Source organism: Lontra canadensis, unplaced genomic scaffold (genome assembly GCF_010015895.1).
Source record: "Lontra canadensis isolate GAN:19392208 unplaced genomic scaffold, GSC_riverotter_1.0 scaffold1, whole genome shotgun sequence".
Taxonomy (NCBI): domain Eukaryota; kingdom Metazoa; phylum Chordata; class Mammalia; order Carnivora; family Mustelidae; genus Lontra; species Lontra canadensis.
The window spans coordinates 65,832,244-65,854,735 of NW_022630995.1; the positions used below are offsets into that span (position 1 = coordinate 65,832,244).

Genomic DNA, 22,492 nt, shown 5'->3' on the forward strand with positions numbered 1-22,492 from the left:
GCAGCTTCCTCCTGCTTTCTGCTCTAAGAATACCTTAGAGAGGGGCACGTTGTGGGTGGGGGCGCCTTGCTCTGGGTCACTGTCCTAAAGCTGGGGGGGGGGCGGGTAGGACATCGCCTTGGGCTCAGTCTTGGAACCTTGGAACGTTGCCCTGTTCCTGTCGCTCTGTGTGGCCAACCTGGCCTGCAGCGCCAGGATGTGGACCCACGCACAGGTCCAGCACTTGAGGTCGCCTTCACCCCTTCTTTCCCTCCCATCATCAGCTGCATCAGGGGCGGGTTTCCCTCCCCCTTTCCCTCCCAGCCTTTCCTCCTCCTCCTGGCAGTCTCCCTAAGAAGTCGACGCCGGGGCCAGGGGAGAGGGTAGGGGGTGGGCGGGAAGGGGGCGGGGCTGCTGGAACAAGGCGGCCACTCCGGGACCTCGGGGCCACAAGACTCGGGCCTGGGGAGAGGCCAGACTGTCCAAGGGCCTGGGGCGGCCTTTCCGCAGGTCAGGGGCCGGGAGGGTCGCGGTGAGAGAGGCCGGCCTGCGGGCGGGGGGCGGGGCCAGGAGAGTCGTGGTGAAGGAGGCCGGGCATACGGCGGAGGGGCGGAGCCAGGCCAGTTGCCGTGGGCGGGGCCGGGCAGTCGGCGGGGGGCGGGGCCAGGAGAGTCGCGGGGGCGAGGGAGGCCGGGCTCACGGCGGAGGGGCGGGGCCAGGCCGGCCGCAGTGAGCAGCGCGGGGTTGTCGAACGGTCTGGGAAGGCCTTTCCGCGGGTCAGGGGCCACGCCGGTTGCCGTGGGCGGGGCGCGCCGGGAAAAGTTCCGGGAAGGTGCGCGGCCCGCCCAGACCGGGCGCGGAAGTTGGCGGTGTCAGCGCGGCCGCCGGTCGAGGCCCGCGGCCATGTCCACAGAGGGCGCCGGGTCCGGCGGGCAGGAGGGGGCCGCGCGCGCGGCGGCGGCGCTCTGCGGCCTGTACCACGAGGCCGGGCAGCGGCTGAGGCGCCTGGAGGACCAGCTGGCTGCCCGGGACGCCCTCATTGAGCGCCTGCGCGCCCGCTTGGCCGCGCTCGAGGGGGACGCGGCGCCCTCGCTCGTGGACGCGCTGCTGGAGCAGGTGGCGCGCTTCCGGGAGCAGCTCCGGCAACGGGAGGGCGGCGCAGACGAAGCGGCGCTGCGCCAGGTGCGTCCCCGGGGAGGGAGAGACGCGCTGGCTCGGCCCGAAGCGGGTTTCGGAGCGGGTGATCCCACACCGGGGCTGAGGGTTTGCGCGGCGCCGGACTCCGAGCGGATTGCGAGCTGGGGTCCGGTGGGGGGTGTGTGAGGACGGTGGGGGGCGGCTTCCGAGGTCCGGGGGGCGTCTGCGCGCGTGTGGGCTGTTGTGCCCGCCTGTCGGTTCCGAGGGCGAGCGTCGGCGCTGTTCGCCTTAGAAACAGCACTGCCGGGAATTTCCTCAGCGCGGACTGGCCTACTCGGGAACAGCAGAGAACCGCAGACCCGCGAGGCCAACGGGCGGAGGAGGAGAGGCTCTTTTTCAGAGGAGGAGGTGCGGGGGGCTGGCGAGGTCGCGCGGCGTGCAGGGCCCCTTTGCTTCTGCTGGCTTCGCGACCCGGGCGGGCTGGGGGAGCGCCTCCTGCTGCTGGCTTCGCGGGGGCGGGTGTCCGCGCAGCTTCTACGGTTTGTGCGGGTTCTGGATCCGAGAGGAGTTTGTGCCCCGTTGGCGGTGAAGGTGGTTCTGGATGAGGGCGTTGGTTCTGGTTGGTTGTGAGGATTGCGTGTCTGTGTTACGTTCTGAGGGGTGCTCTCCACGTCGTGTCAAGGATTGGGTGTCCATTTCTATCTGAAGTTGTGTCAAGTTTAATGGTTGTGAGGCCCTGTTGGTTCTGAGGGGGGTGTGTGCCTGTTTTGGTCTGAAGGTTCGTGTTGGTGTTGCTTCTGAGGGTGTGTTAGTGTGGTAGATTCTGAGCATGGTATCCTGCGTTGGGTCAAAGGCTGTGTATGCTCATGTTGAGGGTTGTGGGTCCTTGTGGGTCTGAAGGTGTGTATGTTGTCATGTTGGGTTTGAGGCATATGATGCCCTTACTAGGTTCTGAGAGGGGCTGTGTACTCCCGTGTTGGGTCTGAGTAGGTACGTGTTTGTGTAGGTTCTTAGGGGTGTACTTCCGTATGGGTTTGAGGGTTGGGTTCTACTGAAGCACTATCTGTCCTTTTTGCTTCTGAGAGCTGTCTCTCTCTGTTTTGGATCTGAGGGGGTATGTGTGTGTTAATTTTGAGGGGTGTGCTCTCATCCTGGGTTTGAGGTGTGTGTGCCTGTGTTAGGTTTGGAAGGATGTGTTCCCAAGCTGGGTGAGAGTGTTGTGTGTCTGTTGGTTCTGAGGAGTGTGTGTGCCTGTGTTAGGTCTAAGGGTTGTGTGCCTGTGTTGGTTCTACAGCGGTGTGTCTTTGTTGATTTGAGAGGTAATGTACCTGTTTTAGGTTCTAAGGGGTGTGCCTTGGAGTTAGGTTCTGGGGAGTCTGCTCTTGCGTGCCCACGGTGGGTTGTGAGGGTTGTATGTGACCATTGAGTCTGAGGACTGTGTGCCTGCATAGGTTCTACAGGGTTGTATTTATGTTGGGTTCTGAGGGGCATGTGCACCTCAGTGGCTTCTTGGTGGTGTGTGTGTCCATTTTAGGTCTGAGGTGTGTATGTGCATGTTGGTTTCAGATGTTGTGCTCCCATGTTTGAGGGGTGTTTGTGCCCATGTCGGGTCTGAGAGGACCGTGTCTGTGTTGGTTCTGAATAGTGTTTCTGTGGTGGGATCGAGGGGTCTGTGCCCATCTGGGTCTGTGGGGTGTGTTTGCCAGTGTTGGCTTCTGAGAAGCGTGTGTGCCCATCTGGGTCAGAGGATTGTGTGTCTCTGTTGGTTCTAAGGGGTGTGTATTCTTGTGCTGTGCCCGTGTTGGGTCCAGTGGTTGTATATCCATGTTTCTTTCTGAGGGGGGTGTGTGCCAGTGTTGTGTTCTGAGGGTTGTGTGTTCCTGTTAGTTTTGAGGGGTCTTTGTGTTCTTGTGTTGGGCCTAAGGGGTGTGTATCCCTGTTTTGTGTTCAGAGATGTGTGTTTGCCCATGTAGGGTTTGAGGTCTGTGTGCCTGTGTTGTGTCTGGGGGATATATGCACTCATGTTGGTTTCTGAGGGATTTTTGCGCCCAAGTTGTATATAGAGGGCTGTGAGTAGGTGTTCATTGGGAAGGGGGGTGTGTGTTGGTGTGTTTCTGCTTTGAGTTGAAGATGTGTGCTCTGTGTTGAGTTCTGAGTGGTCTGTATGCCTGTGTTGGGTCTGAGGGTTGTGTGTCTTTGTTGGTTCTGAGGCTGTTTCTGTTTGTGTCAGGATGAGTGGTGAGTATTGTTGGTTGTGAAGTTTTGTGATTAGGTTTTGAGGAGGAGCTCCCATGTTGGTTCAGAAGGAAAGTTTGTGTGCCTATGGTAGATTCTGGAGGCATGTGTGCACGTTTGTCGTTTTTTTTTTTTTTTTTTTTTAAGATTTTATTTATTTATTTGACAGATCACAAGTAGGCAGAAAGGCAGGCAGAGAGAAAGGAAGGGAAGCAGGCTCTGCTGAGCTGAGAGCCTGATTCGGGGCTCGATCCCAGGACCCTGGAATCATGACCTGAGCCAAAGGCAGAGGCTTTAACCTACTGAGCCACCCAGGCACCCCCACGTTTGTCTTCTAAAGTGTCTGTGTGCTGTTATTAGGTGTAAGGTATGTCTGTACATGTTGGTTGTGAGGGGGATGTGTCTGTGTTGGGTCTGAGGGTTATCTGCCTGTCTGGAGTCTTGATGGGTTTGTGAGTTCTAAGAGGTCTGCCCCCTTATTGGGCGTGAGTGTTGTGACTGTATTGTGTTCTGATGGGATCGTGTGTGAACATGACGGGTCTGTGTATATGCGTGTTCATGTTCAGTTCTGTGTTGTGTGTGTAGACATTGGGATCTGGGGTGTTTGTGTGTGTGTAGTACATGAGCATAGGCTCCTGGTGTGTATGTATTCATACTGGGTTCTGGGCCATGTGGACCCCGGTTATGTTCTGAGGTGACTTTCAGCTCCAGTTGTAAATGAGTCTTTCAGTAGTAACAGCTTTCTTGTGCTGGGAGCAATGACAGTGCTGCGGTGCCTGTGAGTGTCGGATAACACACTTTAGTCTCACTTTCCCTCCTCCACGTCCCTGTCATCGATGTTACGTCTGTCTTTGTGAAGTACCATGAATGCCCAGAACAGGAGCAAGAGTAATAGTACTTGTCCGTAACAGCTATTTGAAGTGCCGCACGCATTGGGTGTACTCTAGTGCCCTGTTTGGGCCATAGCTATTATCTGGATTGTCCCAGGAAAGAAACTAGGTCTGCAAAGAGAGGAGCTGCACAAGACAATTTTCACTTCTAGACTTGGCCCTGCAGCCAGATTTTAGAGTGAAAAAGAGACATGCACCCCTCTGCCCCCCCTTTTATTTTACTATAAAAGTTATTTTGAATATCTGAAAAACAGAGGAAAGAGTAAAGAATTAAAATAACAGCCACCATAATCCCACAGTCCGGGGATAACTAGTGTTCATTTCTTGGTATGCCTTCTCCCTGTTTTTCCTTTACACACCAGGTGTATACACAGTGGCGTGCTTGAGTTCTTGCTGTCTGTACATCTTCATATCACATTGCAAGGATTTTCTCATCTGCCTCATTTTAGATGCAGGAGCCAGACAAGCAGTCCTAGTCTATAGTCCTAGATCTATATGTTCCTTTACCTCTGACATACAGGTTTTGTTGTAGGATTTTTAATTATTTAAGAGACATTTTAATAATACAGTATCTTATGCAGTTATGTGTTTGTGGCTTACTCCTCCATCTATCTGGGTCTGTCACAGAACCGTGGAGGAATGGAGAGATTTCACACTGTGCAGAGTGAAAACAATGAGAAGAATTGATCAATAGCTTGGTCTCCTCAATGGTCATGTCAGCCAGCCCCTTAGGAATAGCAACGCTGGGTTGGTAGAGACTGGGGGCTCCCAGAGAGGAGCTGAGGCTGTGTCCTCAGATGTGCAGAGACTTCCAGGTAACTTCTGCATCTGTGGTTGAGCTGTCGCTAGCATGTGTTGGGGCCAGGTCAGTCTCGAGAATTCTGGTTCTTTTTGCCACCACAGTAAGACTCGAGACCTTACCTCGCTTGTAACACGAGGCCTATATGGGTAGCTTTACAAAGCTCCTCCAATTAAGACTTTCTGGGATAATGGTTTTAATTTACTATGTGGCCCTTAACTGCTGTATCCAATCTAATCACCCCCCAGGGTACTAGCCTCACAGGCCCTGCTTGGTCCTGACATACCAGCTTCTTCTCCCGGCTTTTCTTTCCCTGTTCTGCCATGCTTTCTAACGAGTAGAACAGCATACACCCTTTACTATAGGCTGTGTTAGCTATGTGTTTTGTTTTTAACCGTCTATCTCCATACCTTTTTTGATCTTGTAAAACTGAAACACCATACCCATTAAGCAGTAACTCCCCACCTTCCTGCCCCCCAACCTCCACCCTTGGCAGATATCATTCTTCCATCTGTCTCCATGATTTGACTACTCTAGAGACCTCACAGAAGTGGAATCATCCCTTTGTGACTGACTTATTTCACTTAGCCTAACGTCCTACAGGTTTATCCGTGTTGTATCATGTGCCAGAATTTTCTTCTTTTCAGGCTGAATGATATTCCATTGTACGTATATACCACGTTTGGCTTATCTGTTCATCTGTTGATAGACACTTGGGTTGCTTTCATATTTCAGCTGTAATGAATAACAGTGCCTCTAGGAATATGTGAGTCCAAATGTATCTTTGAGACCCTGCTTTCAGTTCTTTTGGTTATGTGCCAGAAGTGGAATTGCTAGGTCATAGGGTAATTTGGTGTAGTTTTTTGAGGAACCACCACACTGTTTTTCCACAGCAGCTGCACCATTTTACATTCCCAGCAGCGCACAGGGTTGCAGTTTCTCCATGTTCTCCCCAGCATTAGTTATTTTCTGTGTTGTTGTTTTAATAGCAGCCATCCTGATGGGTTTGTGGTGATTTAATACAAAATGATTGTAGTTTTGATTTGCAATTTCCCAATGATTAGTGATGTGAACCATTCTTTCATGTGTTTATCTTCTTTGAAGAAATGTCAAGTTCTTTGCCCATTTTTGAATTGATTATTTTGTTATTGAGTTTTAGGAATACTCTTCAGGCATACCTCATTTTGCTTTACTTCTCAGATCTTGTGTTTTTTATAAATTGGAACTTGGACAGGGTGTCTGCGTAGCTCAGTAGGTGGAGCATGTGACTCTTGATTTCGGGGTTGTGGGTTTGGGCCCTGCACTGGGTGTAGAGATTATTTAAAAGAAAAAAGAAAGAAGGAAAGCTTTTAACAACTCTGCATCAAGTAAGTCTACTGGCACCATTTTTCTAATAGTATTTGCTCACTTCATGTCTCTGTGTCATAGTTTGGTAATTCCTGTGATATTTCAAAATTTTTCATTATTCGTTATGTGTTCGTTATGTGATGTGTGATCAGTGATCTTTGGTGTTACTATTGTACTTGTTTTGGGGCACCGTGAACTGTGCCCATAAAAGACAGCAAACTTAATCAGTGTGTGTGTTTTATGACTGTTGCACTGACCTGCCATTCCCCCATTACTCTCCCTTCTCTGTTCCCTGAGACGCAACAATATGGCAGTTAGGCTAAATAATGACCTTTAATGGCCTATAAGTGCTCAAGTGAAAAGAGTCACACATAACTCACTTGAAATGAAAAGCTAGAAATGATTAAGCTTAGTGAGGAAGGGATTTCTGAAGCCAAGATAGGCGGAAAGGTAGGCCTCTTGTGCCAGACAGGCATGTTGCAAATGCCAACGAAAAGTTCTTGAAGGAAGTTAAGAGCACTACTCCAGGGACCACATGAATGATAAGAAAGCCAAACGGCCTCATCGCTGATAGGGAGAAAATTCGGGTGGTCTGGATAGGAGATCAGACCTGCCCCAGTATTCCCTTAAGCCAAAGCCTAATCCAGAGCAAGGCCCTGACTCTCAAGTCCAGGAAGGCTGAGGGAGGTGAGGAAGCCGCAGAAGAAAAGGCTGCAGCTAGCAGAGTGGGTTCGTGAGGTTTAAGGAGACACAGAGGGGCGGGGGGAGCAGCACGTGCTGATGGAGAAGCTGCAGCAGGTTCTGCCGGAGATCCAGCTCAGATTGCCCATGGAGGTGACTCCTAAACAGCAGATTCTCCACATGTAGATGCAACGGCCTTATCTGGGGAGAAGATGCCATCTCGGACTGTCTTCACTGGAGGACAGGTCAGCGCCTGGCTTCAGAGGTTCAAGGGACAGGCTGGCTCCCTGTTAGGGGCTAATGCAGCTGGTGACTTTCAGCTGAAGCCGGTGCTCCTTTACTATTCTGGAAATTCTTAGGACCCTTAAGAATTGTGCTACCTCTTCTGTGCCCGTGCTCTACCCACGGAATGACACAGCCTGAACGGCAGTATATCTGTTCACAGCGAAGTTTACCAAATGTCTCAAGCCCACTGTTGAGACCTACTGCTCAGGAAAAAAGGTTCCTTTCGAAATATGACTGCTCGTTGACGTTGTACCTGGTCACCCAAGAGCTCTGGTGATGTACGGAGAGATGAGTGCCGTTTCCCTGCCTGTGAACACAGCTTCCATTCTGCAGTCCACGGAGCAAGGAGTAATTCTGACTTTGAAGTCTTATCATTTAAGAGACACATTTCGCAAGGCGGTAGATGCCATGGATGGTGATTCCTCCACTCGATCTGGGTGGGATACATTGAGAATCTTCTGGAAAGGATTCACCATGCCAGACGCCGTTAAGAAAATGTTCCCATGGCTCAGTGTCAGTAGTAAACAGGAGTTTGGAAGAAGTGATCTCCGGCCCTGGTGAGGACATTGAGGGCTTCAAGACTGAGTGGAGGAAGTCACTGTGCAGATGTGGTGGAAACAGCCAGAGAACCAGAAGTAGAGCCTGGAGAGGCAAGAGACCTGCTGCCCTCACAGGATAACACTTGCACGGGTGAGGACCTGCTTCTGTGGAGGAGCGAGGAAGGTGATTTCTTGAGCTGGAGTCTGCTCCTGGTGATGATGCTGTGGAGATGGTTGAAATCTGACAAGGACTTAGAACATTGCATGACCTTAGTTGATAAGGTGGCAGGGCTTGAGAGGACTGGTTCCATTGTGGAGAGGAGTTCTACTGTGGGTGAAATGCTACCAGACAACATCACATGCTAGGCGCCTGGGTGGCTCAATTGGTTAAGTGACTGCCTTCGGCTCAGGTCATGATCCCGGGGTCCTGGGATTGAGTCCCACATTGGTCTCCCCCTACTCTGGGGAGCCTGGTTCTCCCTTCCCCTCCCACTCCCCCTGCTTGTGCTCTCTTTCTCTCTGTCAAATAAATAAATAAAATCTTTTAAAAAATCACATGCTACAGAGAAATTCTTTTGCTTCCTGTGTTCTGGTATCATATCTAAGAAATTATTGCCAAATTCAGTATTGGGAAGCTTTTGCCTATGTTATCTATAAGAGTTTTATAGTTTTAGGTCTTATATTTAAGTCTTTGATCCATTTTGAGTTAATTGTTGTATATGGTGTTTGATAAAGAGTCCGCCTTTATTCTTCTGCATGCGAATGTCCGGTTTTTGCTGTAGCATTTGTTGAAAAAATTATCCTTTCCCCATTGAATGGTCTTAGCACCCTTATCAACAACCATTTGACCATATATGCAAGGGATTATTTCTGGGATCATTCTTCTTCTTTTTTTTTTTTTTTAATATTTTATTTGAGAGAGAGAGAGAGCACACAAGCAGAAGCTGGGGCAGGCAGAGGAAGAAGCAGACTTCCCACTGAGCAGGGAGTCTAATGGGGGGCTCGATCCCAGGACCCTGGGATCATGAACTTCTGGGCTCATTATTCTGTTCCCTTTCTGTAAATGTCTGTTTTTATGCCAGTACTATACTGTTTTGGTTACTGTAGCTTTGTAGTCAGTTTTGAATTCAGGTAGCATGAGTCTTGCTTTGTTCTTTTTTTCTTCTAAGATTGTTTTGGGTATTTGGGGTCTCTTGAGATTCTATATGAATTTTAGGATTAATTTTTCTATTTCTGCAAAAAAAAACCACTGGATTTTGATAGGGATTATACTGAATCTGTAGATCACTTTGAGTAATGTTAAATTTAAAAATAAACCCGTCATTTATTTTACCAGCAAAAGTGGGTTTATTCCGGATAGCAGAGATTTGCAGTCCATGCAACCTACAGCAAAACCATAGACAAGTCCAGAGAACAAAGAATGCTCTTCTTTGGAGGAAAGGGGGAGCTGGGAGGGCTCTTGTAGACAGTCCATTGCTGTAAACTGGGAATTGAAGTGTAGTGACTTTTCACTGCCTGAGTTGTGACAGTCTGTCATGGGCCGGGCTGTTGTGGGACGAGGAGAGAACATTTCTTCCTTCTGCTGGGGTGGTAAAGTACAGTTAACTCTTGAACAACATGGGGGTTATGGGTGCTGTCCCCCTGTGCACTTGAAAATCCTTGTATAACTCCTGACTCTCCAGAAAACTTAACTATTGATAGTTTGCTGAGAATGGGAAGCCTTACCAATAACATAAACAATAGATTAACACATACTTTGTATGTTACATTTATTATATGCTGTATTCTTGAAGTAAGCTAGCAAAAAGATATGTTCTTGAGAAAATTAAGAACGGGCGCCTAGGTGGCTTAGTCATTTAAGCATCTGCCTTTGGTTCAGGTCATGATCTCAAGGTCCTAGGATCAAGCCCTGAGTTGGGCTTCCTGCTTCAGTGGGGAGCCTGCTTATCCCTCTACCTCTGCTCCTCGCCACCCCCAACTTGTATGGTTGTGTGTGCTCTCTCTTTCTCTCTCTTCTCCTTGTTTCAAAAATAAAAAATCTTAAAAAAAATTTAAGAACATTACTGGGGCGCCTGGGTGGCTCAGTTGGTTTTGGCTCAGGTCATGATCTTGGGGTTGGGAGATTGAGCCCCATATTGGGCTCATTGCTCTGTGGGGAGTCTGCTCGAGATTCTCTTTCCCTCTGACCCTCTCCCTGCTTGCACGTGCACTCGCTCACTTTCTAAAATAAATACATAAATCTTAAAAAAAAAATTAAGAACATTCCTATCCAGAAGGCAAGATATATCTTTTCCTGTTGGTTTTGCAGTTGACGAGTGGTAGGGCATGAGGGCTGCCTGCACTGGCCTCTGATTCCATTTTAATGAGGTTTCCCTTCATAATTTTCACATTATATTGACATCTTAACAATATTAAGTTTCCAATTTATGAACATGTATGTCCATGTACTTATGTCCTAATTTTTTCAGTAACATTTTATATTTTTCACTGTACAAGACTTCCACCTCCTTGAGTGAATTAATTCCTGTCTTTTATCTTTTTTGATGCTGTTGTAAATGGAATTGCTTTTATAATTTCTCATTCAGATTCTTTATTGTTAGTATGTAGAAATACTGCTGTTTCTCGTGTGTTGACTTTGTCTTCTGATATTTGCTGAATTCATTTATTCCAAGTTTTTTGCGTGTCTGTGTGTGTGTGTAATAATTAGCTTTCTAATAATATTTATTATTATTATTATGTTCATTTCTTTTTAAGTTAATTATTTTATTGATATATAATGTATTATTTGCCCACGGGTACAGGTCTGTGAATTGTCAGGCTTACACATTTCACAGCACTCACCACCTCTCCATAACCCCCCTTCCCCCAGCAACTCTTAGTTTGTTTTGTGAGGTTAAGAGTCTCTTATGGTTTGTCTCCCTCCCAATTCCATCTTGTTTCATTTTTTCCTTCCCTACCACCCAAACCCTCACCCTGCCTCTCAAATTCCTCATATCAGGCAGATTATATGATAATTGTCTTTCTCTGATGACTTATTTTGCTCAGCATAATACCCTCTAATTCCATCCAGGTTGTTGCAAATGGCAAGATTTCATTTCTTTTGATGGCTGCATAGTATTCCATTGTGTATATATGTATGTGTATAATTAAATTTTACCATATGTTTTTTATCCATTCATCTGTTGATGGACATCTAGGTTCTTTCCATAGTTTGGCTATTGTGGACATTGCTGCTATAAACATTTGGGTGCATGTGCCCCTTTGGATCCCTACATTTGTATCTTTAGGGTAAATACCCAGTAGTATGATTCCTGGGTCATAGGATAGCTCTATTTTAAACTTTTTGAGGAACCTCCATGCTGTTTTCCAGAGTGGCTGCACCAGCTTGCATTCCCACCAACAGAGTAGAAGGGTTCCCCTTTCTCTGCATCCTCTCCAACATCTGTCATTTCCTGACTGATTAATTTTAGCCGTTCTGACTGGTGTGAGGTGGTATCTCATTGTGATTTTGATTTGTATTTCCCTGATGCCGAGTGATGTGGAGCACTTTTTCATGTGTCTGTTGACCATCTGGATGTCTTCTTTGCAGAAATGTCTGTTCATGTCCTCTGCCCATTTCTTGATTGGATTATTTGTTCTTTGGGTGTTGAGTTTGATAAGTTCTTTATAGATTTTGGATACTAGCCCTTTATCTGATATGTCATTTGCAAATATCTTCTCCCATTCTGTCAGTTGTCTTTTGGTTTTGTTGACTGTTTCCTTTGCTGTGCAAAAGCTTTTGATCTTGATGAAGTCCCAATAGTTCATTTTTGCCCTTGCTTTCCTTGCCTTTGGCGATGTTTCTAGGAAGAAGTTGCTGTGGCTGAGGTCAAAGAGGTTGCTGCCTGTGTTCTCCTCAAGGATTTTGATGGATTCCTGTCTCACATTGAGGTCTTCCATCCATTTTGAGTCTATTTGTGTGTGTGTGTGGTGTAAGGAAATGGTCCAGTTTCATTCTTCTGCATGTGGCTGTCCAATTTTCCCAATGCCATTTGTTGAAGAGCCTGTCTTTTTTCCATTGGACATTCTTTCCTGTTTTGTCAAAGATTTGTTGACCATAGAGTTGAGGGTCTATTTCTGGGCTCTCTATTCTGTTCCATTGATCTATGTGTTTGTTTTTGTGCCAGTACCATACTCTCTTGATGATGACAGCTTTGTAATAAAGCTTGAAGTCTGGAAATGTGATGCCACAAATCTTGGCTTTCCTTTTCAACATTCCTCTGGCTATTCGGGGTCTTCTGGTTCCATATAAATTTTAGGATTATTTGTTACATTTCTTTGAAAAAAAATTGATGGTATTTTGCTAGGGATTGCATTAAATGTGTAGATTCTTTTAGGTAGCATAGACATTTTCACAATATTTGTTCTTCCAAACCATGAGCATGGAACGTTTTTCCATTTCTTTGTGTCTTCCTCAATTTCTTTCATGAGTACTTTATAGTTTTCTGGGTACAGATTCTTTGCCTTTTTGGTTAGGTTTATTCCTAGGTATATCTTACGGTTTTGGGTGCAATTGTAAATGGGATTGACTCCTTAATTTCTCTTTCTTCTGTCTTGCTGTTGGCTTATCGAAATGCAACTGATTTCTGTGCATTGATTTTTATATCCTGACACTTTACTGAATTCCTGTTTGAGTTCTAGCAGTTTTGGAGTGGAGTCTTTTGGGTTTTCCACAGAAAGTATCATATCATCTGCAAAGAGTAAGAGTTTGACTTCTTTTTTGCTGACTTGGATGCCTTTTATTTCTTTTTGTTACCTGATTTCTGAGGCTAGGACTTGTAGTACTATGTTGAATAGCAGTGGTGATAGTCGACATCCCTGCCGTGTTCCTAACCTTAGGGGAAAAGCTCTCAGTTTTTCCCCATTGAGAATGATATTTGCTGTGGGTTTTTCATAGATGGCTTTGATGATATTGAGGTATGTACCCTCTATCCCTACACTTTGGAGAGTTTTGATCAAGAAAGGATGCTGTACTTTATCAAATGCTTTTTCAGCATCTCTTGAGAGTATCATATCATTCTTGTTCTCTCTTTTACTAATGTATTGTATCACATGGATTGATTTGCAGATGTTGAAACAACCTTGCAGCCCAGGAAAAAATCCCACTTGGTCATGGTGAATAATCCTTTTAATGTACTGTTGGATCCTATTGACTTAGTATTATGGTGAGAATTTTTGCATCTGTGTTCATCAAGGATATTGGTTTGTAATTCTTTTTGATGGGGTCTTTGTCTAGTTTTGGGATCAAGGTAATGCTGGCCTCATAAAATGAGTTTGGAAGATTTCCTTCCATTTCTATTTTTTGGAACAGTTTCAGGAGAATAGGTATTAATTCTTCTTTAAATGTTTGGTAGAATTCCCCTGGGAAGCTGTCTGGCCCTGGGCTCTTGTTTGTTGGGAGATTTTTGATGACTGCTTCATGAAATCTCCTTACTGGTTATGGGTCTATGCAGGTTTTCTGTTTCTTCCTGGTTCAGTTTTGGTAGTTTATACGTCTCTAGGAATGCAACCATTTCTTCCAGATTGTCAAATTTGCTGGTACATAGTTGCTCATAATATGTTTTTATAATTGTTTGTATTTCTTTGGTGTTGGTTGTGATCTCTCCTCTTACATTCATGATTTTATTTATTTGGGTCCTTTCTCGTTTCTTTTTGTTAAGTCTGGCCAGGGGCTTATCAATCTTATTAATTCTTTGAAAGAACCAGCTGCTAGTTTCTTTGATTGTTCTGCTGTTCTTTTGGTTTCTATTTCATTGATTTCTGCTCTGACCTTTATTTTTTCTCTTCTCCTGCTGGGTTTAGGCTTTCTTTGCTGTTCTTTTTCCAGCTCTTTTAGGTCTAGGGTTAGGTTGTGTGCTTGAGAGTTTTCTTGTTTCTTGAGAAAGGCTTGTATCCCTATATACTTTCCTCTCAGGACCACCTTTGCTGTGTCACACAGATTTTGAACAGTTGTGTTTTCATTTTTATTTGTTTACATGAACTTTTTCAATTCTTCCTTAATTTCCTGGTTGACGCATTCATTCTTTAGTAGGATGCTCTTTAGTCTCCATGTATTTGAGTTCTTTCCAACTTTCCTCTTGTGATTGAGTTCTAGCTTTAGAGCATTGTGGTCTGAAAATATGCAGGGAATGATCCCAATCTTTTGTTACTGGTTGAGACCTGATTTGTGACCCAGGATGTGTTCTATTCTGGAGAATGTTCCATGTGCACTAGAGAAGAATGTGTATTCTGTTGCTTTGGGATGGAATGTTCTGAATATATCTGTGATGTCCATCTGTTCCAGTGTGTCATTTAAGGCCTTTACTTTCTTGTTGATATTTTGCTTGGATGATCTGTCCATTTCAGTGAGGGGGTATTAAAGGCCTACTATTATTGTATTATTGTTGATGTATTTTTTTGATTTTGTTATTAATTGGTTTATATAATTGGCTACTCCCATGTTAGGGACATAGATATTTAAAATTGTTAGATCTTCTTGTTGGACAGACCCTTCAAGTATGGTATAGAGTCCTTCCTCATCTCTTATTAGAGTCTTTGGCTTAAAATCTAATTTATCTGCTATAAGTGTTGCCACCCCAACTTTTTTTTTTTTTAAGATTTTATTTATTTACTTGACAGAGAGAGATCACAAGTAGGCAGAGAGGCAGGCAGAGAGGGAGGGGGAAGCAGGCTCCCTGCCGAGCAGAGAGCCCGATGTGGGCCTCGATCCCATGACCCGAGCCGAAGGCAGAGGCTCAACCCACTGAGCCACCCAGGCGCCCGCCACCCCAACTTTCTTTTGATGTCCATTAGCATGGTAAATTGTTTTCCATCCCCTCACTTTATTTTTTTTTATTTTTAATTTTTTTAAAAGATTTTATTTATTTATTTGACAGAGATCACAAGTAGGCAGAGAGGCAGGCAGAGAGAGAGAGGGAGGCAGGTTCCCTGCTGAGCAGAGATCCCAACGTGGGACTCGATCACAGGACCCTGAGACCATGACCTGAGCTGAAGGCAGAGGCTTTAACCCATAGAGTAACCTAGGTGCCCCCATCCCCTCACTTTAAATCTGGAGGTATCTTTGGGTCTTAAATGAGTTTCTTGTAGACAGCATATTGATGGTTCTTGTTTTTTATCCATTCTGATACCCTGTGTCTTTTGATTGGGGCATTTAGCCCATTTACATTCAGGGTAACTATTGAAAGATATGAATTTAGTGCCATTGTATTACCTGTAAGGTGACTGTTCCTGTATATTGTCTCTGTTCCTTTCTCATCTGCTACTTTCAGGCTCTCTCTTTGTTTAAAGGACCCCTTTCAATATTTCTTGTAGGGCTGGTTTGGTGTTAGCAAATTCTTTTAATTTTTGTTTGTCCTGGAAGCTTTTTATCTCTCCTTATATTTTCAATGATAGGCTAGTTGGATATAGTATTCTTGGCTGCATATTTTTCTCATTTAGTGCTCTGAATATATCATGCCAGTTCTTTCCGGCCTGCCAGGTCTCTGTGGATAAGTCTACTGCCAATCTAATATTTCTACCATTGTATGTTACAGACTTCTTTTCCCAAGCTGCTTTCAGGATTTTCTCTTTGTCACTAAGACTTGTAAGTTTTACTACTAGATGATGGGGTGTGGACCTATTTTTATTGATTTTGAGGAGGATTCTCTGTGCCTCCTGGATTTTGATGCTTGTTCCCTTTGCCATATTAGGGAAATTCTCTGCTATAACTCACTCCAATATATCTTCTGCCCCTCTCTCTCTTTCTTCCTCTTCTGGAATCCCAATTATTCTAATATTGTTTCATCTTATGGTATCACATCTCTCTCGAATTCTCCCCTCATGGTGCAGTAGTTGTTCGTCTTTCTTTTGCTCAGCTTCTTTATTCTCCATCATTTGGTCTTCTATATCACTAATTCTCTTTTCTGCCTTATTTATCCTAGCAGTAAGAGCCTCCATTTTTTATTGCACCTCATTAATAGCTTTTTAAATTTCAACTAGATTTTAGATTTTAGTTCTTTTATTTCTCCAGAAAGGGATTTTATTTCTCCAGACAGGGTTTCTCTAATATTTTCCATGCCTTTTTTGAGCCCAGCTAGCACCTTGAGAATTGTCATTCTGAACTCTAGTTCTGACATACTACCAACGTCCGTATTGATTAGGTCCCTAGTCATCAGTACTGCCTCTTGTTCTTTTTTTGTGATGAGTTTTTCCCCCTCGTCATTTTATCCAGATAAGAATATATGAATGAGAGAATAAAATACTAGAAGGGTGGCAGAGGACCCCCCCCCCCAAAATGTACAGTAACCAAATCAGAAGAGACCTAAAACTGGGGGGGAGAAGAAAGGGGGAGGAAATAATTTAAAAAATAAAAAATAAATATCTATATCTAAATCTATATCTATATTAGACTGGTGAATAGAATGGAGCCATCTACTTGATTTTGGGTGTATTCTGATCTCTTAGAAGAAACTACCTTACAAAATTTTAAAGGAAGAAAAACATATATATAAAATAAAGGTAAACATGATGAAGGGCTGGAATATGACTGTAAAGATGAAAATTAAAAAAAAAACTCTAAAAAATGAATTGATAAGATAAGTTGGTTGGAAAAAGAAAAAGGAGGAGAGAATGTGCTAACACTGGAGACTAGAGCAAAGCCATGTGCTAGTTTTAGGGTATATTTTGATCTGTTAGAAGAAATTGTATCCCAGGGGTGCCTGGGTGGCTCAGTGGGTTAAAGCCTCTGCCTTCGGCACAGATCATGGTCTCAGGGTCCTGGGATCGGGCCCCACGTTGGGCTTTCTGCTCAGTGGGGGAGCCTGCTTCCCCTTCTCTCTCAGCCTGCCTCTCTGCCTACTTGTGATCTCTGCCAAAATAAATAAATAAAAATTTTTAAAAAAGAAAAAATTGTATCCCAAAATTTTTAAAGAAAAAAAACCCTAATGTATACAAAAAAATAAGGTTAAATACAATGAAGGGATAAAATATGACTATAACAGTGAAGGTTTAAAGAGTTTTTTTTTTTTGAAAGGTATTGTTAAGATAAACTAGTTAAAAAATGTTAAAATAGGAAAGAGGAAAAGTTAAAAAAAATAAGAAAATAAAATTTTAAAAAATTTTAAATTGAAGTTTTAAAATAGGATCATGGGGGGAAGGATCATGGGGGGAAAGTCATGATGCTTTGCTTTCCACTAGCTCTGGAGTTCCACTGTTCTCATTGATTGGTGAACTTGGTCTTGGCTGGATGTTCTTGGCTAATCTGGGGGAGGGGACTGTTGCCATGATTCTCAAATGTCTTTGCCTGAGGTGGAATTGCAGTGCCCTTGCCAGGGGCCAGGCCTAGTAATCTGCTCAGATTCGCACCCAGAAGCTTTTGTTCCCTATACACTTTCCATAGAGCTCTGGAGGACGCCATGAAGATGGCAGCCTCCCAGTCTGTGTCCCTGTAGGAACTGAGAGTTTGGGGCTCCACTCCTCAGTGTGCCCTCAGAGAGAAGCAGTCAGTCCACCCCTCCCCACCCCCGTCTCCCTGGTCTCCCACTGCACTCTGAGCTCACCCGGCCTGTGACTGAGCATTTTTGTCTCTGGCACACGCCCCCGTTGGGAGTTTCCAAACCCAGCAGTTTCCTGCCACGCGTTCCTGCGCTGTTCCTCCTGGAGGAGGAAGGAGGGGGTCTCTCTGGATCTGCTACTTGTTGGGTCCCTGCTCGAAGAGCAGTGGACCAACTGTGCCTTGGATCACGGTTTAAGGTAACCCGATCTGAAAGCTCACTCCTCAGCTCTGTCTCTGTAGCTGGCTTCCCCAATCTGATACCTGGGAGCTTTGCCACAATCAGACACCACTGGTCTTTCTGTGACCCTGAAGGTCCTAAGACCACATTGTCCCCACTAGGCCTCCAGCCCCGCTTAGCCTCTAGAGTGATGTCCCTCAGTGGAGCTGACTTCTAAAAGTTCTGATTTTGTGCTGTGCTCCGCCACTGCTTGCTGGGAGCTGGCCCCTCCGCCTGTGGTCTGTTTTCCCATCGCTTCAGATTTACTTCTCTGCAAGTCCTACCTTCCAGAAGGTCGATTTTCTGTTCCTAGAATTGCTGCTCTTCTCTCCTATCTCCTATTGAGTTTGTAGGTGTTCAGAATGGTTTGATAACTATCTTGCTGAACTTCTGGGACCTAATATCATTTCAGTCTGCTACTCCTCTGCCATCTTGCTTCTCCCTATTATTATTATTATTATTTTAATTTGATGGAGAGAGAGAGTGCATGCTCACAAGCAGGGGGAGCAGCAGGCAGAGGAAGAGGGAGAAGTAGGCGCCCTGCTGAGCAGGGATGGGGCTTGATTCCAGGACCCTGGAATCATGACCTGAGCTGAAGGCAGGCACTTTGGACTGAGCCATCCAGGTGCCCCTAGAGTTTTCTACATACAAGGTTATGTCATTTGCAAAATACCATTTTACTTCCTGTTTGGATCTTTTTCTTTCTTTTCTTTCCCCCCCCTACTTGTTCTGCCTAGAATGTCTAGTCCTATTTTGAATAGAAGTGTTGAAAGTGGGTACTGTTGACTTTTCCTGATCTTAGAGCCAAAGCTTTCAGCCTTTTACCATTGCATATGATGTTTGCTGTGGGTTTTCCAACTATGGTTTTTATTTTATTTATTTTTTAAAAAGATTTCATTTATTTATTTGACAGGGAGGGGGTGAGGGAGACAGCATGAGCCAGGGGGGAGAGGCAGAGGGAGAGGGAGAAGCAGACTCCTTGCTGAGCAGGGAGCCTGACACAGGGCTTGGTCCAGGAACCCTGTGATCATCACCTGAGCTAAAAGCAAAAGCTTAACTAACTGAGTCACCCAGCTGCCCCAAATATGGCTTTTATTATGTGGAGGTAGCTTTTGCCTCAGTTGATATGATTATGTGGTTTTCTCCCTTCATCCTGTTAGTGTGGTGTATTACACTGATCAGCTTTCTTTTTTTTTATTTTTAATTTTATTTATTTGACAGAGATCAGAAGTAGGCAGAGAGGCAAGCAGAGAGAGAGAGAGGAAGAAGCAGGCTCCCCGCCGAGCAGAGAGCCCGATGCGGGACTCGATCCCAGAACTCTGAGATCATGACCTGAGTAGAAGGCAGAGGCTTAACCCACTGAGCCACCCAGGCGCCCCCACTGATCAGCTTTTTCTTTTCTTTCTCCTTCTTTCCTTTCTCTTTCTTTTTCCTTTTTTCTTTTCTCTTCTCTTTTCTTCCAAGAAATATGTTTGTGAACTTAACTGCAGCAGGATAGTGTATTACCTAAATCTGTGTTTAACAAATCTAGTGAAAAATGTTCTGATTGGAAAAGTTTAATAACATTTTGTTCAGTCCAAGGTGTTGATGGTGACTCATAGATAGAAAATAAACATCGAGCACATATGTTGTGCTCCTTGTCACCCGAAAGGCTTAATTCTTATGCCGTTATTGTTAGATATTTATCAACAATTTTCTAATTGTCTTTAGGTAGTATAAATGAGAATAAATGATAGTATGTCAAGAACATGACCAATTTGTAACATGTAGAAAGTAGAACTTAAGTGCAAACAAATAATTCAGGACTTATCAGTACATAACTAAGATGCTGCTCAGTAATTGTCCAGTTTGTCTAGATATGCCTCTGATCCTTCTATACTGCTGTCCAGAAGATAAATATGCTGCACCTCTTATTCTTTTAAAAAGCCAAGGATAACCTTTGTCATGAGCATCACCTTTTCATTTTTTTTTAAAGATTTTATTTATTTATTTGACAGAGACACAGCAAGAGAACACAAGCAGGGGGAGTGGGAGAGGAAGAAGCAGGCTTCCTGTGGAAAAGAGAGCCTGACACGGGGCTTGATCCTAGGACCCTAGGATCCTGACTTGAGCCCAAGGCAGATGCTTAATGACTGAGCCACCCAGGAGCCTCACCTTTTCATTGTCTTTAAGAGATGAAACTTGCTAAAGTTTCCTGGTGGGAAGCTCACAAGAGTAGAAGTACTCTGGGCTATAATACTTGTTCATTATTGGGCACCAAGGGGAAGCAAGTTTTACATTAAACATTGAAAAACAGTATACTTTAAATCTGGTTCTGATGCTTTCTAGCTATGTTACTTTGGGCAAGTCATTTAATGTTCTAGTTTTCTTATTAGTAAAACTAAAATAAGACCTACCTTATAGGACTATTTACGTATTTATTCATTTAATCATTAGATATTTGTCACATGCCTAGTGTATGCTAGATGTTGTGATAGGCCCTGGAAATGCAGAAAGAATCAAGAAAGGCAGATTCCTATCTTTATGAAGTTTATATAATGGGTGCCTGGGTGGCTCAGTTGGTTAAGCATCTGCCTTTGGCTCAGGTCATGATCTCGGTGTCCTGGGATCACAACCCACATGGGGCTCCCTCCTCACCAGGGACTCTGCTTCTCCCGCTTCCTCTGCCACTACCTCCCCATCCCGCACCCCACTTATGCTCTCTCTCTCAAATAAAGTCTTAAAAAAAAAAAAAGATGCTGATATGCTAGTTGAGAAAATAGGGATTGTAGCCTTTGTATAAAATATACAAAGTAGATGTATAGTAATTATGAGTTTTTATGTTTTAAGGATCGTGATTTAACATATATAAAGAACATAGCATAATCTTTTGCATTTACTTGGTACTCAGAAGATAGAAGTATCATCTACCATTGCCACTTAAGTGTTTGTTTATTGAGCATCTTCTGTGTAGGAATGGAGTGTGTATGCACAGGCACCGTGGGTTATGTTTTTCCATTTTTCCCAATATTGAGTATCGTATATTCATTTCACAAGCATGTGTGCAGTGTCAGTGTTGTGCCAGGCTCTGGAGCAGTGTTAATCCAGTATAATTAGAGTGAAGAGTGCAGAGAATAACATAGGAAGTGGCTATAAAGTTAAATTGGGGGCAGATTTTGACTACCTTTACTACCTTAATAAAGGTGTTAACTGCACATTCTTTTAAGCACGAGGCTAGGGGAATGCCAAGATGATCAAGGTCCAGTTCTTTCTTTTCAAATTGTGGAATCACAATTTGCACATAAATGATCACTTTTTTTCTTCCTTAGCAATTTGGATGCCTTTTTTTTTTTTTTTTCTTGCCTGATCACTGTTGCTAGGACTTCCAGTACTATGAAGAGTAAAAGTGGTCAGAGTGGACATCTTTGTCTTGTTACTGATCTTAGAGGAAAATCTCAGTTTATCACCATTTAATATGATGTTAGCTGTGGGTTTTTCATATATGGCCTTTACTATGTTGAGGTATGTTCTCTTTAAATCTACTTTGTTGAGCAGTTTTGTTTTTGTTTTGTTTTAGATTTTGTTTGACAGTGAGAGAAAGAGAGCAAGAGGGCACATGCAGGGAGAGGGAGATGCCTGCTGAGCAAGGAGCCCGATTCGGGGCTTGATCCCAGGACCTTGAGATCATAACCTGAGCCCAAGGCAGATGCTTAACTGACTGAGGCCAGGTGCCCCTGTTGAATGGATGATGTACTTTGTCAGATGCTTTTTCTGCATCTGTTGATGTGGTCATATGGATTCTACCTGTTCTCTTATTAATGTGATGTATCACATTGATTTTTGAATATTAAACCACTGTTGGATCCCTAGAGTAAATCCCATTTGATCATGGTAAAAGATTTAAAAAAAAATGTATTGTTGGATTCAGTTTGCTAATATTTTGTTGAAGAGTTTTGCATGTATGTTCACCAGAGATCCTGTAGTTTCCTTCTTTCTTTCTTTCTTTCTTTCTTTCAGTCTTTATCTGGTTTTGGTTATCTGGAGAATGCTGGCCTCATAGAATGAATTTGGAAGCTTTCCTTCCTCTTCTATTTTTTTTTTTTTTTTGGAATAGTTTCAGGATAGGTACTAACTTGTCTTTATTTTTTTTAATTTTTAATTTTTTTTTTAAGAGTGAGAGGGGAGGGGCAGAGGGAGAGAGAATCTTTTTTTTTTAAGATTTTATTTGACCCAGAGAGAGAGAGCACAAGAAGGGGAGTGGCAGGGTGAAGGAGAAGCAGGCTCCCCACTGAAAAGGAAGCCCAGTGCAGGACTCAGTACCAGGACCTTGGGATCATGACCTGAGCCGAAGGCAGACGGTTAACCAACTGAGCCACCCAGGCACCCTAGTATTTCTTCTTGATTTAGCTTTGAGAAGTTATATGTTCCTAGGAATGTATCCATTTCTTCAAGGTTGTCCAGTTTGTTGGTATACAATTTTTGATAATATTCTGTTATAATCCTTTGTATTTCTGTGGTGTCGTCTTTTCCCCTTTCACTTCTTATTTTATTTATTTGAGTTCTTTTTCTCTGTCTCTTTTTGAGGAGTCTAGCTAAAGATTTATCAATATTGTTTACCTTTTCAAAGAATCAGGTCCTGGTTTCATTGACCTGTTTTATTGTTTTTTAGTCTCTCATTTATTTCTGCTCTAATCTTTATCATTTCTGAAAGGTTGTTTGAAGTTTTTTTTTTCCTCCTGCTTGTTGAGGTAGACCTGGGTTGCTGTAATCTCTGTTAGAACAGTTTTTGCTGCATCCCAAAGATTTTGGACTGTTGTGTTTTCATTTTCACTT

The 22,492-nt window shown here is 44.1% G+C and overlaps 1 protein-coding gene and 1 long non-coding RNA gene across 3 annotated transcripts in view; one reads left to right on the top strand and one right to left on the bottom strand.

Annotated features, from left to right (window-relative positions):
* The first annotated feature begins 823 nt into the window (after positions 1-823).
* Positions 824-22,492, top strand: part of TNIP2 (TNFAIP3 interacting protein 2) — a 38,121-nt gene continuing 16,452 nt past the window's right edge. The window contains exon 1 of one of the 2 annotated variants that reach the window (XM_032856153.1): positions 824-1,161. In XM_032856153.1, the coding sequence (XP_032712044.1) occupies positions 883-1,161 (279 nt within the window). In that variant the 5' untranslated portion in view covers positions 824-882. The remainder of the gene's footprint in view (positions 1,162-22,492) is intronic. The other variant, XM_032856145.1, reaches the window with a different exon arrangement.
* Positions 8,051-9,983, bottom strand: LOC116866897. The gene is made up of 3 exons (XR_004382507.1): positions 9,957-9,983; positions 9,140-9,141; positions 8,051-8,143 (listed from the first exon to the last, which is right to left on the bottom strand). It is a non-coding gene; the product is annotated as an uncharacterized LOC116866897 (long non-coding RNA).